At 45.1% G+C, this 24,547-nt stretch overlaps 1 protein-coding gene across 1 annotated transcript in view; it reads left to right on the top strand.

Moving 5' to 3' along the window:
- LOC138304344 (kynurenine/alpha-aminoadipate aminotransferase, mitochondrial-like) overlaps positions 1-24,547 on the top strand; it is a 439,058-nt gene that overhangs the window by 166,533 nt on the left and 247,978 nt on the right. Inside the window, exons 3-4 of the mRNA XM_069244319.1 lie at positions 9,315-9,483; positions 21,668-21,800. Coding sequence (XP_069100420.1) covers positions 9,315-9,483; positions 21,668-21,800 — 302 coding nt within the window. The remainder of the gene's footprint in view (positions 1-9,314; positions 9,484-21,667; positions 21,801-24,547) is intronic.

Below are 24,547 nucleotides of genomic sequence, written 5' to 3'. Positions count from 1 at the left end.
TTTCTTCTTATAAAGACCAAGATGTCAGCACATGTGTTTTCTCTATGAGTCCCAACACTAAAGTGACCAATATTGCTTCCTGTGTTAGGGGTGCCCCTGTCACCAAGAGCCTTTATTCCTTATTCTTCAGCCCACTCTCTATCCTGTTCCTACATAAGTCCTAATGCTATCTACGATGGCAAACATCATGTTACCCCTAATATTCAACAGGCATGACCAGACATCTGCCTTGTATGCACAATTTCTTTGTATTTATTTATTTTGCGTATTTCTAATTTTCCGATCAGACTTTTTGCAACATTGAGTTTGAACATCAGAACCTATGTGCATAGTAGATGCTTTGTGATCAGTAACATTCCATTATTTGAGATACCCACAGCCAACTGTGAATCTTTGTATATTTGCAAGCATAGCAGTTGCAAAAATGTAGGGGGGATGCTGCCTTTGTCCTATGTTTACACATTGTTTGCATAGGTGTCAGCCAAATTCTGTACCTGCCTACTATTTGTTTAGAAGCTTTCTGGCCCGGTTCACTTATTGCAAATGCTACTTGCTTTCACTGTTTTAATGCTGCTCAGTGTATAAAGGATGTTAGACCTGGTATCCTTGGTGTGGTTTTTCCCTAACCTTTTGCCTTCTGACCTCCTTTTTTTGCTGACTTTTTGTGCTTGTACCCCTCCTTGAAACATGGTAGAATTGTCTTATACCCACTTGGCATATTTAATTTTAATGTAGGTCCCTATTAAATTGTCACTATCTATGCCCATGAACTGTAAATTGAATGCTACTAGTGGGCCTGCAGCACTGAATGTGCCTCCCACTTAAGAAGCCTTTTAAACATGCCTCAGGCCTGCCGCTGCAACCTGTGTGTCTGCAGTTCAAAACTGCCATTTCAAGCTGGCAAAATAAACCTTTTGATGGCCCTGAATCTTCCTTTCTAATACATGCAAGTCACACCTAGGGTAGGCCCTGGATAGCCAGAGGGAAGGTTACCATGTGTTTAAAAGTAGGATAGGTACTTTTAAGTCTTACAATTCCTGGTAGTGAAACACTCTTAAATTCATTTTTCACTACTGCAAGGCCTACATCTCCTATTGACTAAGATTGGAGTTACATTATTGCATTTAATAAACTGTAATTTCCAAATGGGTATATGTAACCAGTTGTTGTCTTTGCAGTTATAATGAAAAATCCTAACCTATGGTGAAGTCGGATTTTTAATTACAATTTTGAAAATGCCACTTTTGGAAAGTTGGCATTTTCCTACCTTGGTCATTTAGTACCTGCAGCCTGTCTCTGGGTCACATGACTGGGTGTAGTTGACAGCTGGACTTTGTGTATTCCTCCGAGACAGCCACACACAGTAGGGAGTATGGTGTGACTAGATGAGCCGTCAATGGCAGGGTGGAACCAGCCCCACTTACACTTGAATAGACTGTGCCCTTCCTCTACACAAAAGGCTTTATACTCCCTGCACCTGTGTACTTTAAAGGCATGCCTGTACAAGTTTCTCCCCTACTTCAAAGCCACAACTGGGTATACATACTGGACCTCAGATACCAACTCTCAAGTACACTTCTGGACCTGCCAGAAAGAAGGTCTGATGTGCTTGAAAGGACTTCCTGCTAGACTGCTGCTCTGAAGTACTGCTGCCCTGTTATGCTGACATGCTGCCCCTCACCTGGGTGAGAAGCACAGGACCTGCAGTCAGAACCCAGAGTGACTCCACACGCTATTTAGCTAGCCCCCTGACCTGAAGCCTCAGGGACACAACAGGCTGCAACTGGACTCTGTCATCCATGAGCATACCCTGTGGTAGACTCACTGTGCCACCCCAGTCCTGGACCTTTGGAAGTGGTTTTAAGTTGCTCTGCCAGCCTATGTGGATCTAGCGTAATCAAAGCATCTCCTTTGTGATCCCTGGCCTCAGAGGCGGCAAAATCAGCACCAAGAATACAGGAGTATCATGCATTTTTAGTGTCTGACTGCAGCCTCGTTTTCTGCTCTTTTTTATTGCACTAATAGTGAATAATAGCCTATTACTCACTATTAGTGTAGTTAAAAGTGCAACAGCATGATCTGGAATGGACCTTCACTATCATTAAACATAAGAAAAATAAAATAGTTTTAAATATATGTTGTGTGTGTGCATGTGGGTGAGAGTGAATTTGTCTGAGAGAGTGTGTATGTGTGTGAGCATTTATGTTTGTATGTTGGATCATGTGTGTGTTTATGAGTGCGTAAATATAAGAAAGAGTGAATGAGTGAATCAGGGTAAGAGTGAATGTAAGAGACCGAGTGAAAATGAAGGAGTGCAAGTGAGGGCTAATGAGTGAGCACAATTGAGTGTGAGTGAATGTAAGTGAAGATAATGGATCATGAGTGGAAAATGTATTATTCTTGTGAGTCTGATGTCAAACCTGGCATGCTTGTTAGCTTATAGAATCGCCATTGGCAAAATGCTGCCACTGGAATACTGCAGGCACTATTTGCACACGGGATACCCACAGCAAAATGCTAGTGGTGGCCAAACTATAGTTCAATTTTAGCATGAAAAATGTCAGCATTGGCATACTATAGAAAATTCTTTACATAGTTGACACCTGTGGCAAACTTATGACGCTGGCACACTGTAAGAAATTATTGGAATATGGGAGGACAAAGTGGCATATGTCAAGGAGCCATCCTTGACAAAATGTGGTCCTCGACATGCTAGGCATAACTTTTTACCTAAAGGACCTTATTAGTACAAGGACAACAGTATTAGTAAAATTCTGGCACCGGCATATTGCATGTAATTCTTCAGAAAAAAGGTCACCCTTAGCAAAATCCTGGCCCTAGCAATGGAGGTAATGTTTGACACATGGGGCAACCATATGATATTTTAAAACATAATTGGCTCAACTCATTGGGACTGTCAGATTTCAATAGCTTGGCAACCTTGAAAGGACTTGACATGAACTACTAGAGCCCTTTTAAAAAAAAGAATTTCCCAGGGAGAGAAACTCCCCACCCTTCAGTCTCCACTAGAAGACCTCAGACTCACTTTGCTTGCTTACTACAATTCAGGTAACTGTTCTCTTAACATATAATACCCACACCTTTACATAAATAATGGTTAATATTAGACATTTGTTTGTGTTCTATTAATCATGCAATTATTATGGACCTTCACCATTGTGAATTATTGTGATGTCATTGGCATGAAGGTCATGTGACATCACTTCCTAGGAATGTTTAAAGTCAAGAGTCATGTGATGTCACTTCCTGTGACATCATTAGGTCAAAGGGTATATGATGTAACTTCTGCTACCCCTATCATTTTGATGTATTGGTGCCCTTGCATGTATTTATGTTATATTGTTGGACTTTTGCTTATGCAGGGTCATCCCGAATCTTTTTGCCTCCTGCCTCATATTTTTTTCTGACCTGTCGCTGTTGGCTTTTGAACTCTGAGCACTTTCCCACTGCTAACCAGTGCTAAAGTATATATGTTCTCTGTGTAAATTGTATGTAATTGGTTTATCCATGATTGGCCTATTTGATTTACTAATAAGTCCCTAGTAAGGTGCACTAGAGGTGCCAGGGCCTGTAAATCAAATGCTACTAGTGGGCCTGCAGCACTGATTGTGCCACCCACATAAGTAGCTCTGTGATCATGTCTCAGACCTGCCACTGCAGTGTCTGTGTGTGTATTTTTACACTGTAAATTCGACTTGGCAAGTGTACCCACTTGCCAGGCCTAAACCTTCCCTTTTCTTACATGTAAGGCACCCCTAAGGTAGGCCCTAGGTAGCCCCAAGGGCAGGGTGCAGTGTATGGATAAGGTAGGACACATAGTAATGTGATTTATATGTCCTGACAGTGAAATACTGCCAACTTTGTTTTTCACTGTTGCAAGGCCTGTCTCTCTCATAGGATAATATGGGGGCTACCTTTAAATATGATTAAAGTGTAGATTCCCCTAGAGAGTAGATGGACATGTGGAGTTTGGGGTCCCTGAACTCACAATTTAAAAATACATCTTTTCGTAAAGTTGATTTTAAGATTGTGCGTTTGAAAATGCCACTTTTAGAAAGTGAGCATTTTCTTGCTTAAACCATTCTGTGACTCTGCCGTGTTTGTGGATTCCCTGTCTGGGTCAGTTTGACAGTTGGGTTGTTTTTCACCTCACTCTAGACAGTGACACAAAGGGGGCTGGGGTGTAACCTGCATTTCCTGATTAGCCATCTCTTCTAGGAGGGAGGGGTGGAGTGGTCACTCTCACCTGAAAGGACTGTGCCTGCCTCTGACAATGCCTGCTCCAACTCCCTGGTGTGTGTCTGAGGCCTTGCCTGGGCAAGGCAGGATTTCACAAGTAGGTGTGAGTCCCCTTTGAAGAAAGGTGACTTCAAAGACTAAAATGGGTATAAGAAGGGCACCCAAATCTACAGACTTGAGAAACACTTCTGGAACCAAGAGGAACCTCTGCCTGGAGAAGAGCTGATAGCTGAGGAAGAAGTGCTGCCCTGCCTTTGACTGTGCTTTGTGGAGCTTTCCTGCAGTGCTGCTTCTGCCAGAGTAAGAGGGCAAAGACTGGACTTTGTGTGCCTTCCATCTTGTGAAGAAATCTCCAAGGGCTTGAGTTAGAGCTTGCCTCCTGTTGTTTGAAGTCTCAGGGACAGCAAAGACTTCTCTCTGCCAGCACCTGGAGTCTCTGGAGAGACTCCTGCCCCGACAAGTGGTGCCCTATCCAGTCCCTGGGCCCTTGAAAGGAAAGCTGGTGGAATCCAAGGAAATCGACTTCAGACGACTTCGGACCGACGCCGCTGCTTTATCCGGTAACGCCGCCTTCACCTGATGGCGTGACCTTCTCTGGAACGTGACGCACTTCGCAGGCCCGACGCCGCAGCAGCCCCGCTGAAGTCCGCTACTCTGTGGAAGTCGCAGCACCACGTCATGACCGACGCCGCTCGAAGTGCACGGATTCAACGTTTCGCACAGACGCCGCGATTCCCGACTTCGCGCATCGGCTTGTTTTTACTCTCCACCAAAGGTACTGTACTTGGGGGTCTACACGACTCCGTGTCCGGAGCCGCTGGTGTCGGCTTGTTGGGAATGACTCCGTCACGACGCCGTGTTAACATCTCATCGAAGCATTTTTGTTTCTAAACGCTATTTTTGAGTTTAATCTTTAAAAATTCATAACTTGACTTGTGTATGTCGGAATTTTGTCGTTTTGGTCTTGTTTTGTTTAGATAAATATTTCCTATTTTTCTAAACCGGTGTTGTGTCATTTTGTAGTGTTTTCATGAAGTTACTGTGTGTGTTGGTACAAATACTTTACACCTAGCGCTCTGAAGTTAAGCCTACTGCTCTGCCAAGCTACCAAGGGGGTAAGCAGGGGTTAGCTGAGGGTGATTCTCTTTTACCCTGACTAGAGTGAGGGTCCTTGCTTTGAACAGGGGGTAACCTGACTGTCAACCAAAGACCCCATTTCTAACATATATGTACTATTATAGTTTAGCCAAAGTAGTTTCTTATCTAGATGATTATAAGTACGAATTCTTAGAGAATCCTCTCGTGCTGCATCAGGCATTATGGGTCACTTTCTCAAAGTAGCCTGCAAAACAATACAAATAGTATTTTTTCAACTGTTTCAGACAGACTGGCACTTTTTCAGCATCCAGGTTCTCTAGCGTCAGTGATCCTGGCTGATAAAGTTCTGGGTTGTCATAGACAGAGTCTGTCATCGAAGGTGTCAGGTTGACTGCACACACCAAACAGGTATACAAAAGTTCTATTAGCAAAGGCTTAGTAAGAAGGGGAATCATATAGAAGAATATGTTTCCTAGTTTTAGATTATTTACTTCGCAATGTACTCCCCACAGTTATTGTCATACAACAATTTTGCATGCATTTGGCACTCACCTGGCTTTAAATAAAGCCTTATAAAATATTGATCCAGTTGCCTAGTGCATTCTCACTCTGGGGAAAGGTTTAGAAGACTCCAATCAGCGGCCTCTGGTGGGTAATGTCAATTCTTATTGTGCACCTCATTTGGGGAAGGTCGGCAGAGGTTCATGGGAAACAACTTGTCTTTTTTCCTCTCTCCAGATGGTACGTCATAGACTTACACTGCCTGCGGTCTAGGGGAAATCTAACGCATGTAACCAGGACACACCATGGTACCTGACTCCCAGAGGGGACAACAAAGATTACCCTGTCCCTCATTTTTTCCTGTGCCATCAGAAAATAATATACAATGTTCCAAGCCATCATAGGCTCCAGTGGGTTTCCTGCCTGCTACAAGGCAGTGGTCACTGAAATGCTTTTTGAGAGAGGACAGGCATCACATTATGAGGAAACCCATCTGAAATAGAAACTCTGCAGCTTGATTGGTCAAATTTTCAACTTTTGAAGAATACACAGACACTGACCAGCAGTAGTCTACCCCTAAACTGCCAAGACCTGAAAATATAAGATTTCCTTCAGCTTATTGAAGATCTTTATGAACACAAATCCTTCTGAACACACTGCCCATTTTCTCATGGCTATGATAAAGCCCATAAAACCTGCTACTTCCTGCCTTGCCACTGTTACTCTCCTTGCCTGAGTGAAAATCTACAGTAAGCCAGGAGCCTAGAGACGGGAACAGAGGATCACAGCACCTAGCATCTAGATGCACCCTTTACTTCTCATCAGAGATTGGGGGAAGGCTGCCTCTAGTAACTACAATTACAAGAGCAGGTGACCTGTGTGGTAACTCTGTCTGACAAATAGTATCCATAGATGCTAACCTGAGATATTGCCTGCATCACCAATGAGAGTCCGTTGTGACTGTGGATGTATTGGCTGTATTCCTTCCCCCTTTCTCATCAATCGCTGCAGACTTGCAGGTGAAGTCCAGAGTCTGTAGCCAGGGAGGTTGCATCAGCGGTCTGAAGGAGTTCAGAACATCTGGATGTCCAGTTCTTGCAGTTTGTACATTCAAGGTGCAGGACCTGGCGTGGCACCTCTTGGAGGTCGGGATTCTTTCCAGCAGCGTGGCCAGTAGCAGGGTCCGGCAGCGCCAGTTGCTGCTGGTCAGCCGGGCAGTTGAAGGGAAGGCCTCTTGAAGCTTGTTGTGTCACTGTAGCTCACACAGGAGGCCGGCCAACTGGCCATTGGAGACAATTCTGGGATCAAGGCAAGCAAGTCTAGTCTCCCTTCTACAGACAGCATGGCAGTCCTTTTCTGAATCTTCACAGGTCCAGGAGTGTTCTGGTGAGAGATTCTGAGGGAGACTCTATTATACCCAGGGCCATCCTGTGTATGAGGTGTCACCATCGTTGTATAACCCTAACTGTTTGTGGTCAGGTTTTTCCTCTTCCCTGGATTTGGCTTAAATCTGTGTAGGAAGACAAATGACAGGTAGACCAAGGTGTGAGCTACATTTGCCAGTGACAGGGTAAGCAGCTTCAGAACTCATGAAATGGGTGGGTACAGCCCTCAGGCTAACCTGTGAAGCTAAGAAAGTGTTGAGAACAACCCTCCAGGCCATTCTGCTCAAGAGAGAAATATCCTTCCCCGAACCAAGGCTTTTTGTCCCCTGTCTGGAAGGAATACACATCACACCACAGAAGACACACTATGGGGCATATTTGAGAGTCCCTAGCACCATTCTAACATCACAATAGGGCCATTTTCCTACGCTAATGTGGCGTTAGAAGGCCAAAGACTCTGCACCATATTTACAAAGTTGTGCAAGGCACGCAACCCTTTGCGCTACATTATGCCTGCGTCAGGCATAATGTATGCAAAGGGGGCTTTCCTCCGTTGGGGGGGAGCAAAAAATTGGCACAAAGAAATCTAGGAGGTTTCCTTGCGTCATTTTATGGGCACTTTTAACACCTACTCAGAGCAGACGTTAAAAGGAGGCTTCCATTAGTTACAATGGACCTCTGGTTGCTTTGCAGAATTTGCTTCTAAAATGTTGGGTGCTAATCCTGAAAGGCACCGGACTAGTGTGAAAAATTATGACACTAGTCCCCTAACTACCACCATAGTGTGTCGTACTTAAAATACAGCGCACATATGGTGGTGTTAGTGGGCACTAAGAGGCGTAAGAAAAGTGGTGCAGCACTGTGTGCTGTGCCACTTTTCCTAAATATGCCCCTAACAGTCATGGGACTCTGGACACTGGAAGAAAAGCACAGTCAGTTTAGGTAGGTATATGCCAACCTTCTAAAAGTTTCCTTTTCAGAACTTTAATTTAAAATCCAACTTTACTGTTAAAGAAGTTTAAAATATCATTCAAATGAGCGAATAAGTATTTGTCTATCTGCTTCCAACTGAAGTTATCACAAGCTTTGCTACAGTGAAAAATGACTTTTGAAGGGTTTTCACTAATAGGACATGTAAAATTCCAGTACCCATGTTCTAATATATAAACAACATGCACCCTACCCTATGAGCCTGTAGGTCCTACCTTAATGATGGCTTGTAAGTATTAAATAGAAAGGTTTAGGCGTGGCAAAAGATGTATTTTGCTAGTTTGAAATAGAAGTTTACACCTCCACATATAGCCTGCAGAGACGTGTTTCATAGGGTTATGTTAGTGGGTGGTACAATGAGTGTTGCAGCCCACTAGTGCATTTAATTTCCAGGCCCTGGGCACGTGTAGTACCAGGGTTTTATAACTAAATTAAATGTGCCAGTTGGGTGTATACCACTTTTACCATGTTTTGAAGATAGAGCAGAAGCACTTCACCAATGGTTAGCTGGAGTAAAGTGTGCAGATTCCTAAATGCCAACAAAAATGGGCTTAGCAAGGGAAGGCAAAAATCTGGGGTGACCCTGCAGAAAGAGACTTGTTCAACAAATAGTATTTAATAACCTATTTTGCATTAGGAAAATAAATGTAATAATAGTTATATTCCTTTTTATTTTAAAATAGTTTATTAATTATTGTAAATTATAAAAAATATGAACTACTTTTATATGTACTACTTGTATATATTTTTCAACATTAATTTATTTATATTTATTTATGTTTTTAACTATTTTAAATGATTTAATTTAACCTTATTTCCTATGGTGTTTTATTTTAAGTCTCTACCTCTGTTATTTTCTATGGGAGGGTATGCAGTATCAGTAGTTGGCCATGTGCGGAGCTGGACTTACTACAAATGTATGTTACACAAAGGTGTACGTTACTACAAAAGCATAGTTTGTGTAGACCGAAAAGTAGTAAACTTACTCGAAAGTGTAATTTTTCTCAAAAGTGCAATTTGTGAATCAGGCCCAAAGTGTGCAAATATATAAATCTGTTTTGTTTCTATTTTTATTATTAGGTGTGCTTGCCTCAAAGTCACACTCATCGTTAATTTCTATGTGGGGCGGTGTACCAAATAGCAGCACATACTTATTCAAGAAAGCAAGCATCACCATATATGATGGAAGCGTCATTGAAATCGATGAGGATTTGATGAAGATTGCACTTGATTATTCACTTGGTCAAGGGTACGGTACAGACAACATTAATTATTTGTGGAAATTAGTTACTATTTGAAGACCACTGATCTGGGGGAAAGGTGACATTTCAGAATAAGGGACTTATTTAGAGTTTGCCAGAGAGGGTCTCTCCATTACAAATGTGACCGATATCCCATCCGATATATTACAATCCTATACTAGCATATGGGGATCGCAATATGGCAGACTGGAGATCTGTCATGTTTGTGACAGCGTAACCCACTCCGCCAAACTCTAAATCAGGCCCCTAAGTGTCCAAATTGTTTCTGGCCAAGACATTGCCAACCGTGAGTAACCAATTAAGAATTTACCATCTAACCTAAGGCCTGATTTAGAATTCAGCAGACGGGTTACTCTGTCACAAAAATAACAGCTCTCCCGTCCACTGTGTTACAAGTTCATTATATCCTGTGGCAGTTGTAATACAGCAGGCAGGATATTTATCATGTTTGTGACAGAGTAACCCGTCTGCCTAACTCTAAATCGGGCCCTCAGTCTTTGACATAGAGAACAAATGAGTGCTATGGGAGGAACCTGAAGGTGATATATGAGAAGGGTTTCACAGTTGTGGCTACCATTGGCTGTGGTCGCAGTTGAAAAATCCACTTGAGCATAATTATTCCAAGAGTAACCTCTATGGTACCAATTTAATGCAAGGCTGTAAGATTTTGCAAAATCCTAATGGTTGCATGTTCTTCGGAGAGTCTGGACAAGCTCCCAATGAAGTCAGATTAAGAATGGTCAACAGACTAGGCTTCAGCCAAAGTAGCTGAAGGTGGAAGCCTATCTTCTGTCCAAGAATATTTGATTCATGCTGCATCAGTCCGCCATTGGTTCTTTTTTCCTAGCAGTAGTTTTACTCTTGGTGAGATTTTCAATAATGACTTTGTGATTTAGCTATTGGATGGTCTATGTTCATCTGTAAACATTGACCAAACCTCAAGGCATGCAAAGGAAGACTTAGGAAAAAATATTTGGTATCACTGCCTCCATTACGAGTGCCCTGAAGTTGTATGCCCAGGGTGGGATGCCTCGATTGAAAAACTCTGAATGTTCTGCTATTCTAGTGTTTCCAGACCCAATTTTTCTGGGTTCCAGAAACACTGAGCCATTTTTATGGGTGCAGACTTGCACCTACAAAAATCATACCTGGAAGAGGGGCAGGAGCTGAGACCTGATGCACAGCTTGACCCACGCCCACCTCCTACAGCGACATAGAAAGAGTAGCAAGTGCTCCACCAGAGGAGCCACAACCTCACTACTCACAAAACGTATGACCCCAAATCTTACTAAACACTCCAAAGCAACACAACTCTCCCACAAATATTTATAAACATTTCAGGGTAAAGGGTAAATATATGACTTAAACTCCATTGAAGAGACCTGGTAATTCGGGATCCAGCAGGCTAGGAGTTTAAGTTGTGATTCCATTTTACACACCGGGATATGCCAGGTGGAATGGTTAAATACAGCCCTCAGTATCACCCTCACAATTATTGCTTTGATTACATGCCGGTAATTGTATTACTCTGAGTCCTTCTCTCGCTGTGATGAATACTTAGCATGAGGCCCTTGTGCCCTCCTTCACAACCTTCTCAATCTATAAAATGTTTCCTCCCCGTCCTTACTTCCTGTTTCCTACCAAGCCTATTCTAAAATACACTTGGACCCGCCGAAAGTGCAAGAGGTAGGGGCTAAATCATCACTGTGAGAGAAGGACTCAGAGTAATACACTTAATGGTAAATAATCAAAGCATTACCTCCTTGTGCCTCTTGTTATGATGAATAACTAACATGAGATGTACCCAAGCCACAAACAGGACCAAGACAACTGTAACGCTCATGCAGGAAACAAACTTTAATCAGAGAGATTAAAACAAAAAGAAATTGTTACAACACAGGTGTCAACACTTTAGAACCAAAAAGACGAGATACCTCCAGGCCCTGCATCACCTGCTAGAGGTTAACAAAAGTAGATGGGACAACTCATGTGGCAGCCTGACTAATGTCTTGCAAAGAGGCCACCTAAAGACCTGCCATAGAGGCTGGCATGCCCCAAGTAGATCTCCCCTGGAACCACAGAGGAAACCACACACCAAGCTGCTTGTATGCCAAAGAAATCACAGATCTGATCCACCAGCTCAAGTTCTGTGTAGAAGGCTCACCACTCTTACAAGCTGGACGGAAATTAAGAAACAAGGTGGAAGAAACCCCTTCACCCTCTCTATATAGATGAAAACTGCCCTCCTAACGTCAAGAGAACGACAAGCCACCTTCTCAGGCGATTGAGGCTCTGGATAAAACATGGGAAAAGTCACTTTCTGTTGCAGATGAAACATGGACTTTACCTTTCGGACAATCTCAGGACCCAAATGAAGGATAATCGGTCATCAAATACCCCCAAAAAAGGAGAGAGACAAGACAGTGAACCCAACTCCCCCAAGCAGCAAACAACAGTGACGGCCACCAAGAAGAACACCTTCAGAGTCAGAAGACAAAAAATGGACAGAGGTTCAAAATGGAGATATTTCAGGGCTAAAGCACCAACTGCAAGTCCTAGGAAGGACACACTACCTGCAGTACAGGATGCAGATTTGAAAATCTGGATACCTGTCTATGATTGTCCAATAGACCACCCCAAGGGGACCAAAAAGCCTTAATGGCTGCCTCTCAACCCAAAGAGCGGCCAAACAGAGGTCCAAATGAGAACCATCCTGAAGGAACTTGAGGACCTGATGAAGAGACACTGAGAGGGGTAGCAGGTGCTTCTGAGCACACCACCACTGAAAAGTCTAAGACCTTGTGGGCAACCTCCTTAGAAGGCTGTATGGAAGAAGATACCAGGTCTTCAAGATCCTGAAAGATTAATCCACCCCGTTCAGCCTCCAAGGCATCAACTTAATTTTTGCCAGAGACTTGATCTGAAGAACAGGAAATCTCCAAGGGGAAGGGACCAAGGAAAGCCACCACTCCTGACCCACCCTCATCGCCAACAGAAAATAAATCAAAATAGAGAGGGTCCATGCCGGAGCCACCAGAGTGACCTGAGCCCTCTCCCTCTGTACCTGAATCAGCAGCTTTTTGATTAAAGGAAACGGAGGGAATGCAAACATCAGGCTGAATGGCCAAGGACATGTCAGGACATCTACTCCCAAAGCCGACTCTTTCCCTCTTGGAAAAAATTGGGGAAGATGGGCATTGCAAACACTCGCAAACAGATCCACTTGGGGGTGTCCTCACATCTGACAAATCCAGGCAAATACCTGGGAAGCGAGACAAAATTCCTGAGAGGATGGCATCTCCCTGCTGAGACGATCAGTCTGAGAATTCAGAACTCCCTGAATGTAAACATCTCAGAGATAACCTACATTAGACTGAGCCCACAGAAAGAGTTGATCTGCAATCTTTGACAATGACAGGGCTCCCCGACAACAGACATGACAATAGTTTTGTCTGTCAGAATGACAATGTTGTTGCCCCAGATGAGGTGAGAAAATTGCAAGAGGGCTAGATGAATTGTCTCCAGTTCCCTCTAGTTGGAGGAACGATAACTCTGGCATCCCAGAAGCCCTTGATCTGAAGGCCTGACCATGCCCACCAACTACTTTCACTGTCATCCAACGTGATGACCACCATCCAACGTGATGACCACCTGAACAGTAGCGGTCCAAGGAACACCCTTCAAAATGTAGGAGGGAACAGGCCCCCACTCCAGTTCCTGGGTGATCAGCATTGTCACCAGAAGAAGACAAGAGATGTCCTGCACCTTGGGAACCCACTAACTCAGGATGAATTTCATGAGGATATTGAGGTGCCCCTCATAAGTCCCTAGTATATGGTACCTAAGTACCCAGGTCATGGGGGTTCTATGGGCTGCAGCATTTTTTTGCTACCCATAGAGAGCCCATGCAAAGGCTTCTACAGGACTGCCATTGCTGCCTGTTTGAAAAGGTGCATGCACGCTTTCACTGCCATTTATACTGCACCAGGTCACTTACAAGTCACCCCTACCGCAGGCCTCCAGCCCTGAGAGCAGGGTGCAAAGCACCTGTGTGTGAGGGCATCACTGCACTAGCAGAGATGCCCCCATGACCTGCAGGACCATTTCCCCAGACTTCGTGAGTCCGGGGATTACATTTTACGCATCTACTGGACATAGGTTACCACCTATGTCCAGCTACATGATGGTAACTCCGACCATAGGCATGTTTGGTATCAAACATGTTGGCATCATACCCCAAAGCTTTTGCAAGCCTTGTTTGTATGATTCCATGCACTCTGGGGGCTCCTTAGAGGACCCACAGTATTGCCATTCCAGTCTTCTGAGATTTTCCAGACAGCCCCAGCTGCTGCCACCTCTCAGACAGGTTTCTGCCCTCCTGTTGCTCAAGCCCAGGAAGGCAGAACAAAAGATTTCCTTTGGGAGAGGCGTATTACGCCCTCTCCCTTTGGAAATAGGTGTTACAGGCTTGAGAGGGGTAGCCTCCCAAGCGACTGGCAATGCATTGAAGGGCACATTTGGTGCACTCCCTGCATAAAGCAGCCTACACCGGTTCAGGGACCCCTACTCCCTCGTCTGGTGCAAAATTGGACAAAGGAAAGGGGAGTAACCACTCCCCTGTACATCACCACCCCAGGGGTGGTGCTCAGAGGTTGTCCAGAGGGTCCCTGGGTTTTGCTATCTTGGATTCGAGTTTGGCAGGGAACACTGGGAGCATCTGAGTGGCCAGTGGCGGCAGGTGACATCAGAGCCCCCTCTTGATAGGTGGTCACCCAGCTAAGTTACCAATCCCCCTTTCAGGGCAAATCCTGTCCTGGTAAAACCCCTGAGCCTTCCACCACTACTACCTCCACTTCACTCCTAGTGCCCCTAGTAGCAGGAGTAGTAGTAGTAATAGTGGTGGGACAATAGTCAATCCAAAGGTGTAGTTGGCTTCACATTTGGGTCCATAGAAACTGGGGTAGGTGTAAAAACTCCAAAGACAGTTTTTGACTCACAGGGTGGCACTGGCCTTGCCACCCTAGCTGCTTGTCCCCTTAATGTGGATAAGTACAAGCAGCACATTCGGATAAAGGGTGTTGAGGCCAAGGACTACAGGGACACAGGTGCCAGTATCACCATAGTTACTAAAAACGTAGGCAGTCATTATGAACATGGCGGTCCGGACCGCCATGCCAGCAGTGGCAGTAATTACCGCCACGGGCATGGCGGTCCGGACCGCCATATTATGTTCCTGGCAAGACCAGCACAGGCGGAACTCCACCACTACCTGGCTACCGTGGCCAGGCAGCCTGGCGTTGGCAAAGTTACTTATCCGACAGGGCAGCGCTGCAAGAAGCGCTCCCCACCAGAAAATGTACCTGTTTTCCCCCAGCCTTTCCCTGGAGGTTTAGCCTATTGGGGAAAGGCTGGCAGAATGGGTGACCCGGGGCCCCCCTGGCGGCCCCTGCACTGCCCATGCACTTAGTAGGGGCAGCGCATGGGCCCCGTGCACAGCCCCGTTGCGCATGTCACTGCCCGATTTACGGCAGTGATATGCTCGACGGGTGCTACTGCACCGCCCGCACTGCTACTTTGCCGCCGGCTCCATGTGGAGCTGGCGTCAATGTACAGGCTCTGCATTCCGCTGGGCCGGCTGGCGGAAACACTGTGTCTGCCCGCCGGCCCAGTGGAATGTTGTTTATGTGGCCGGTGGGGTCTTCAACGCGCTGGTGGTCTTTTTTAGACCACCAGCACTGAACTCGGCGGGATTTGCCACCAAGTTCGGAATTACCACCTTAGTGTCACCTGCACAACACCTACTTGGTCACTATTACCAAGTCACTGATGTGAACAACTCCACTCAGTCCCTCCCCTTAGCTGTAGTACAACTTAGCTGGAGTGGAGTTACTGGCTCTAAACAGGTGGTAGTCTCACCTAGCTTACCTGTTGAGTGTCTTTTAGGGAATGACCTAGAGACATCAGATTGGGCTTGCCCGTGCAGCCATGCTGGACATCCCCAAACAATTGCTCCCTTTAATCCCCAAAGAGACTAAAAAGCAAAATAGGGAAGGAGCCCTCGAGTCTGAAAGAATGGCCCAGGACACTCTTACAAACACAGGCATGCAAGATATCAAACTATCCCCTTCCCACCCTCCCTCTAAGGATAACATTCCCCTGAGGGAGGATACCACCCTCAGGGTGGAGCCTGTACCAAATGAGCCTAAAGCTACCACAGCTAATCTCCCAGAGGTAAAAGTACCTCTCTGTGAGAAACCTAAGACAGAACAGCAACCCTGCCCTGTCTTACAAAACTTGGAGCAACCCTTCAGCCCTCCCAGAGAAACTTTAGCACCTTTAAAACCTAGGGACAGCAAACCTGTCCTAATGAAGAGCCCTTGGGATCGTTATCCTGTCCTGCTCTACCCCAAGTAGGACAGCAGCCCTGTCCTCCTTTGCAGCCTTTTGGAAAACAATTTTGCCCTGCTCTAATAGTGTTCAGACAGCACCCCTGTCTGGCATTAACACCCTTAGAACAGCAGCCCTGTCCTAACATAGGGACCCAGGGATAGTCCTCCTGCCCCACTTTAAAATTCTTACCAAACTTTAAAAATAGGGAATCACAGGGTCCACTGTTTAACTGTACTTCAGGTAGAAGTAACCAAACAGGGTGGTTGACCTCCCCACAGGGAAGGGACCACATAGCGGATGCTAAAGGGAGTAACCACTCTACTTCAGAACTAATCTCCACTTATCACAACTTAGACAATAAAGTCTCAACTGGCCAAGCTTAGCCTTATTGTCCTTGGTTTGGGGGGATGTTATGTAGGAAAGTAGCCTCTTTCTATCTTGGTTACCCCCACTTTAGGCCTGTTTTGTCAGTGTGTTTGACTGTGTCTGCTGGGACCCGAACCTGCTAACCAGGACCCCAGTAGTTATGCTCTCTCCCCTAAATTTGGTTGTTGGTAATTGTTACCACAGAATTTCATCCCACAATTGGCATACTGGTGCCCCCATATAAGTCCCTAGTATATGGTGCCCAGGTGCCCAGGGCATTGAGGTTCCAGGGGATCCTTATGGGCTGCAGCAGTTATTCTGCCACCCACAGGGAGCCCATGCAAAGGGTTCTTCAGGCCTGCCATTGCAGTCTGTGTGAACTGGCTGCATGCACCTGTTTACACCATAGATCACTACACCAGGTCACTATAAGTCCCCCCCTATGGTAGGCCTTCTCAGCCCAGAGGGCAGGGTGCATGTACTTCTGTGTGAGGGCACCCCTGCACTAGCAGAGGTACACCCACAAACTAAAGACCGATTTTCCTGGACTTTGCGAGTGTGGGGATGCCATTTTACGCGTGTACTGGACATAGGTCACTACCTATGTACAGCTATGTAAAGGTAACTCCGAACCTAGCCATGTTTGATATCAAACATTTTGGAATCATACTCCAATCCTTTTCAAAGTATCGGTTGTATGATTCCATGCACTCTGTGGGCTCCTTAGAGGACCCCCCATTATTGCTTCCACAGCCCTCTGAGGTTTTTCAGGCAGCCCCAGCTGCTGCCACCTCACAGACAGTTTTCTGCCCTCCTGCTGCTTGAGCAGCTCAAGCCCAGGAAGGCAGAACAATACCTTTCCTTTGGAAGAGGGGTGTTAGACCCTTTTTCTTTGGAAATAGGTGTTACATGGCTTGGGAGGGGTAGCCTCCAAGAGCCTCTGGAAATTCTTTGAAGGACAAAGGTGCCCTCCTTGCATAAACCAGTCTGTACTGCACTGAGCTGCATGGATCCTGCAACACAGGTGGTGGTCAGAAGTGGTCCAGATGGTCCTCTCTACCAGCTGTCCTACTTGGATGGCGGTAAGCCCTTGCCTTTTCATGCAGGACAATACCTCATGCACCACGTCCTTTGTTGCTGTCAAGGCTTGTTGGTACTTTTTCCAAGGGGTCTTCAGTCTTTGTGTAGCTCCAGCCCCCAGCACTCCTTCATGCGATGCACAGCTCCCTGAGTGACTCTCCTGCTTCGTGGGACTTCTTTTTGTAGTGCTTCCTGGGCTCCACTTGTTCTGTGTTGCCATCATGTTGCACTCCTGTGTGTGCTGCCTGTGCTTCTGTGGGCTCTCTGCAACACAGAGGGCCCCCTCTCACCCCCCTCCTGGGTTGAGTCCTCCTGGGCCTTGGTGGTCCCCGGCAGCACCACTTTCTGCCAACCACGAGTTTTGCCTGCGCCAAGGCTTGTTGGTGGAATCCGGACACGCAAACCTGACTGCAATCTTCCTTCCAGCTTGAGACATCACCTGCATCCTCCAGGAACTCGACTCCAACTCCAGGGCTGCAGTGCTGACTTTCCTTTTTCACTGTCGACCAACTCCTGCAATCCTCAGCTTGGTAGGTAGGGGCTCCTGCCCCCACTGGACTCTGATGTGTTGTCTGGACTTGGTTCCCTCTTTCCACAGGTCTTCCTCTTCAGGAATCCGCCTTTGGTTTCTTGCAGTCATCTCTGGGTTTTGCAATTCTCTTCTTTTCTTCTAAGTGGGTGTTCCGGGGAAATTCTAGTAAGTTACTCCTGCTTGCCTGGTTGTTGGGGGGTGTTGTGGTACTTACCTTTGTGTGTTCCTGGTACCCTCAGCAACTCTCTACACACTCTACTTACCTGGGTGAGGGTGACACTCTTGCATTCCATTTTTTAGTATATGGTTTGTGCTTTACCTAGCTCCACTATTCTCTACTGTGTTTTACACTATTTGCACTGTTTTCTAACTATTCTTATGCCTATTTCTGACAACTAGTGTATAGAACTTGTGTATTACTTACATCCTAAGGAAGTATTGCCCCTATAGTAATTTTAGTGTTGTGGTACCATAATAAAGTACCTTTATTTTTGTAACACTGAGTTTATTTGTTCATGTGTGTAAGTGCTGTGTGACTACAGTGGTATTGCAGGAGCTTTGCATGTCTCCTAGATAAGCCTTGGCTGCTCATCCACAGTTACCTCTAGAGAGCCTGGCTTCTAGACACTCCCTACACTACACTAATAGGAGATTCCTGGAGCTGGTATGAGGTGTAAGTACCTTAGGTACCCACCACACACCAGGCCAGCTTCCTACACCCAGCCACCCACAAGACCTGGATCTCAAGAACTGCCATAGTCAGGATCACTGATTCAAATGCCCAGCCTCAGCATTAACATCCTGTTGCTTGCTCCTCTGGGGCTGAATCATCAGCTTAGTGGGCAAATAGGAGCTGGAATCCTTACAAGAAATGTCTCTGGAGTCCCTAGTATCCATCGTATTCCAAGGCTTTGCAGATTTGTCAATAGATGCTCTATAAGACCAGGTATGTTCCTTGTCTTTAGAGGACATTATGATAAGCTCATCCAACTGCACACTAAACAACCTGCCACCCTCAAATGGTAGTTTCAGAAAAGAAGATTTCTCTGCCAGGTCCGCCCTCCAGTCCTGCAACCAGAGGTTTCTCCTGGCCGTGATTGCAGATGAGAAAGCCACTGAGGCAGCCTTGATAATGTCCAGTGAAACATCTGCCAGGAACGTTGACCATTGTTCCATACTATTGTTCCATGTACATCAGAACATCAGCCAAATCTGAACCATCCTGCATAGCATCAACTAAAACCTTGAAATGCTTTACCAAAGACTGTGCAGTCAGGGCCTCATAAGATGCAGCTCTCAGAACCAGATTAGAAGAAAACAAAAGATTTCTTAGGGCCACCATCAACCTTGCAATCCACCTGATCTGAGGGAAAACAGTCACCCGGATTCAAAGATGATCGGCCAATCAGTGGGGCCAGGATGGAATCCACTTTAATAACAATGGCTAAAACCTTCTCCCCATCCTTCAAAGCATACGATTTCTGAAGACAACGTGGAATTTGGCTGTGCTGAGGTTCTTCCCATGACCAGAAGATGGCATCCTTTTTTTTAGGGTGCAAGGGCAATACCAGTGCTGCAGGCCTTGCAAATTGCAGAAAGCGATCCTCAGCTGCCCCCTCCACAAGCGGAGGTGCTATACCTAAGCTATCTCTTATAAGAGACAGACGATAAAACAGCTGATCTCTGGATATAAACTTACCTCCAACCACCACCTGTCTCTCAGGTCCCAACTCTCCAGATTAATCCAAATCTGGTCCCTTGTCAAACTGAGATGGAGGCCTTCTTAGATTTATGCTTAGTAGCCAAAGCATTAGCTACTGCTGCATTGATCATTGCCTGGACTTCAAGCACTGACAGGGGAAACAGTACCAACCATACAGGCACAACCTGCACCCATACCTTGTATATCCTGTTGACTGTCACCCTCTTCTGCAGAAGGAGACTATGAACACCGTCCTTTAGTAGATTGTCTCCCCTCCATAGCCTCCATAGTAACACACATACAAATCCGCCTGAATACAGACCTTCTTTAAACATCATAAAACTATAGCCTCATTGAAGAATCTTTTTCCGACCAAAAACAAGAACCTATGACCATGACTTACTGGTGAAAGCTCCAATCCACAAAAACAGCAGAAAAATACCACCAATTAGAATTTACCTAATGACATTCTGTAATGCCTGACACTGTTACTGAGGAGTCCCGATCTCCCCAGCAACTAAAACACGTCCCCTGCAAGCTGGAGGGAGGCACCCCACTCCTAAACCAAGAAGCAGTGAGGCGAGAGAGACAGATGTGTGTACTCAACCTATAGCATTGCAGACAGGCAAGCCACACAGCAGAAACAAGTCCCCTCCTTCCGTGCCACTCCCAGTATGCTAGCTTCAAAGTACATGTAGGCAAAACTACACCGGAGGACCTTCCTTACAACCACCAGTCAGGCTGGCACAGCGAGGCAGAAAAACGGAGTAGGTCACCCTGGAGCAGGCACACCACACCTTCCCAAAGGTATTAGCACAAGAAAGGAACAGAAAGTAAGGGGGCTGGGGACTTTTTACAGCTTGAGGAAGTTGTGAAGGGAGCCTCTAGGGCCTCATTTTAGTTATTCATCACAGCGAGAAAGACAAGGAGGTAATGGTAACCTGCAAAGGGGGGGCCTAAGCAATCAAACATTTATTTAACAGAAGCATGTCCTTTCATATTTCATAAACATTATGGGCCTGATTTAGATCTTGGCAGAGGGAACACTCCTGACATATAGCCCATCCACCATATTATGATCTCCAAAGGAAATAATGGAATCGTAATAAGGCGGCAGGATATCCGTCACATGTGTGAGAGAGTCTTTCCCTCTGCCAAGATCTAAATCAGGTCCTATGTCCCCGGTTCTAAAACAGGTAGAAGAAAGAATGAGGTGCCTTTTGCATGGAACATATCAAATATTGATACTCAAATGTTGAAAGACAAGGACATTTAAATCAGATGTAGACATTGTCGACCCCAAATGCCCTAGAGGAGATTATTCTCCATATTATATTGTAAACTTTATAGCTTTAAAATTATCCTTCCTGTTAGATCTTTCAGCGTAATTTATTCTACAGCCACTGGAGGATTCACAACTAAATATAGCACCTATGTTTTTTTACTGGGGGAGCATGGTGTCATAACCTGCATATGATATTCGCAGTGAGTTGTATTTGTACGAGCCACACTACAGGCACATTCAACATCCATAAGTTTATCCTTACTTTTCTTTAAAACTGAGCATCAACTGCCTTACCTGGTATTCCATGATAGTGGCCTTTCTCTAAGCTGTGCAGGATCATGAATACTGTAAGACTCGGTAGATCAACAGTACATTATAATTTCATGGAGTTAATTCTTGAGGCCAGTCCTACGTTTTTTCTCTAAGGCTGTTTTAGAATTTCCTGTTCATCAACATTTCTGTTTCTACCTATTCCACATGTATCTGAGTTGTATGAACTGTCTCTGTATATAATTGATGTGCTCTGTCTGTTCATAGCTAGTGATGTCAGTGTGACAAAAGAAGTCTTTCTTACATGTCAAAGGACAACTATAGCAGAAGGCTTTCTAACTAAGTATGTCTAAGTGGTTGGGTATCAAGTTAAGAACTGTTAACAAGTATAAATGACTCCCTTTGTACTCTCTGTCTGCAACAATGCATACTCACTAACATGTGTTTCCAATATGCCACCGCCCAGTGTCATTCTGTGTTGAAATTAATTGTTCTTACTTAGGAGCATTTAGTGGGGTTATTCATATATGCATATTTTTGTTACAGAATTCCAGCTCTTGTATCCTGGTTAAAAGACCTACAAATATTGGTCCATAATCCTCCAACTGTCAATTATAGTCCGGACAAGGGTCAGATGGAGCTGTGCATCACAAATGGAGGCCTTGAAGGGCTGAGCAAGGTAACGGAAGGTGCTGCTGATTCAGTAATGTGTGCATAAATAAAACAGCCCTAATAGGAAAGCCAATAGGTCCCAGATCAAAAAGGCCATGTTTGGGTTAAGGGGCAAACCCAAGGCCTGCTCTTACTACACGATATGTATTAGAAATCATAGGTCTGCCAACAGATAGTTAAAGCTGTCTGTAACCAAGACCTAATGAATGTTTGTACCCATTCATAGCTCATAGTTCATGGTTTACCAACATGCATCAGATTTACGCATACTAGACATTCACAAGGGGATACCTATCAGGTGTAAATCCCTTGACTCCTGCATAATTGTATGTGGTAACAGAGCATAATAACACAGGAGTAACTCCCACGCAATGGCTTTCAAATAGGCATGGGTAACCTCATGAGTTTGTGAGTGCCCCACAGACGGGAGGATTTTTGAGCATTCACAAACTCATCACTGTTTCCTAGCCTGTAGGTGATCAGAAATCTGCTTCTGCTTCTGCAGGTAGTTTGCAGAAATCCACTGGGGCGGGAAGGGGACCTGAACACCTCCAAACACGGTTTTCAGGGGACAAATGAAAATCATACACTCTTCCCCAAACCAGACATGAACTCTGCACACAATCATCTTATTTAACAGTGCTACTTAATTTCATGCAATGGTAATACCCAGTGATCTATTTTCTTTCACTCCTTTGCTGATATCTTGTCTCTCACTTGTTTAACTTGCCTAATAAATAACTAAGATCTCCACACCTTTACTGTAAGTGATGTCATGGACCCTGAGTAACAATGCTTTTTCTGTGAATAGCCGAGTCTGTTTCTTGTTTGTGTGAATTATAGCTGAACATACAGTACTGATTCATACAATATTGTTGGTGAATGCATGTGACTTATACTTCCATGATAATACATGGTTACTCTTCGAGAAAAGTTTTGGGAATCTAACAATATTTTTTTCAAGAGTAAGCAGGTCTTACTCATGGACATTCTTCAGCAAGTAACACCTGTGAGAAAGTGGATTATTGTTTGGATGAATGGTAGTCCACCACAATTAATTATGTCACTATTCTTCATACGTCCAGTAAAGGTTTCACTAATTTAAACCTGAGCTCAACCTTTGGTAGCTGTGGCACAGAAGAGACAAGCTTTGCTTGAGAAAATGTGTAAAGCATTTAGAAGTATTAAAGCATTTAAAAGTCAACAAGACAACACAATAAAAATCCTACTCCAGTTTATGTAAATAGAGAATATTTTAATGAACAAAGGGCCAGATGTAGGTACAAAACAATTTGCGACTTGCAAATTGCGAGTCCTTCCGACTCGCAAATTGCAACTCGCAAACTGGTATGCAGAAAGGTGTCTCAGACACCTTCTGTGACTCGCTATGGGGTCGCAAAGACCCACCTCATGAATATTTATGAGGTGGGTCGCAGTTTGCGACCCCATAGCGAGTCTAGGCACTCACGGGGATGGTGGCCTGCTGGAGACAGCAGACCACCATGTCCGTGACTGCTTTTAAATAAAGCAGGTTTTTTTTCTCTTTGCAGCCCGTTTTCCTTAAAGGAAAATGAGCTGCAATAAGAAAAAATACCGAAACCTTTTTGTTTCGTTTTTTTCAGAGTAGGCAGTGGTCCATAGGACCAGTAGGCAGTGGTCCATAGGACCACTGCCTGCTCTGAAAAAATATTTTTGTGAGCATTCACAAAGGGGAAGGGGTCCCATGGGGACCCCTTCCCTTTTGCGAATGAGTTACCATCCACTTCAAGTGGATGGTAACTGCGAGTTGGTTTGCGACCGCTTTCGCGGTCACAAAGCAACTCTACATCGTGATGCGGTCGCAAATAGGAAGGGAACACCCCTTCCTATTTGCGAGTCGGAATCACATTTTGCGAGTCGGTAACGACTCGCAAAATGTGGTTCTGCATCGTGTTCAACCTTTTGCGCCTCGCAAACTGCGTTTTTATCAGTTTTCGAGGCACAAAAGGCTTCGTACATCTGGCCCAAAATGACACCAAAACAGCAAAAATCTAATAAGAGGAACCAGGGAGATTAATTTTAAAATTGTGAATGAAATATTAGCACCAAATTATCAAAGCGCCAACTACAGGCTACTGGTTGCGCTAGACTGAACAAAGGTAAGGTTTAAGATAGACTGGGATTGAGCGCAGGTCGAATACACGGCTCACGTAGGTCCCAGTCAAAAAGTTACCTTATGACTGAGAAATTGTTCTGGAGTAAAGGTGGGCATTGACGGATTGTCAGTGGGGCAAGCTCCAAGCTGGATCCGAATCGGGGTTCTGATGAATGGTGTCCTGGTGGGGTCGATGATGAAGGTGGGGAACCTCCAAGTAGACAAAGTCTGGCATCTGTGCCCAAAAAAGGCCTTAACGTCAATTGGCTTCAGCTCAATGTCACTCTCAGGGATGCACTTCAGACATAGGAACCTAACTGCAAGTCATACCTCCTTCAATGGGAAAAGCCAGTTTTAATATTGGGAAAGTCGATGTCGATGTGCATCATGACATGATCACAAATACAAACAAAATTACATCACTATTAGCTATTCCACCCCACAACCCCGACTCCAAGATACATGGTCAGGCAGGCTCTGAAACCCAGACCTAAGGTTACTGACTGACAGGTCACAGGAGGGCAGCACATAGACAGCAAGCAAATGTACGTACAGGAAATTCAAGTTCCATTCCACAGATAGGCACAACAAAATCACAATGGTCCCAGGAGACAGGCCAA

The sequence above is a fragment of the Pleurodeles waltl genome, chromosome 1_2 (assembly GCF_031143425.1).
Source record: "Pleurodeles waltl isolate 20211129_DDA chromosome 1_2, aPleWal1.hap1.20221129, whole genome shotgun sequence".
In the NCBI taxonomy this organism is placed as follows: Eukaryota; Metazoa; Chordata; class Amphibia; order Caudata; family Salamandridae; genus Pleurodeles; species Pleurodeles waltl.
Note: the sequence above shows the minus strand (reverse complement) of the source record. Positions and strands in the feature narration are given on the sequence as shown.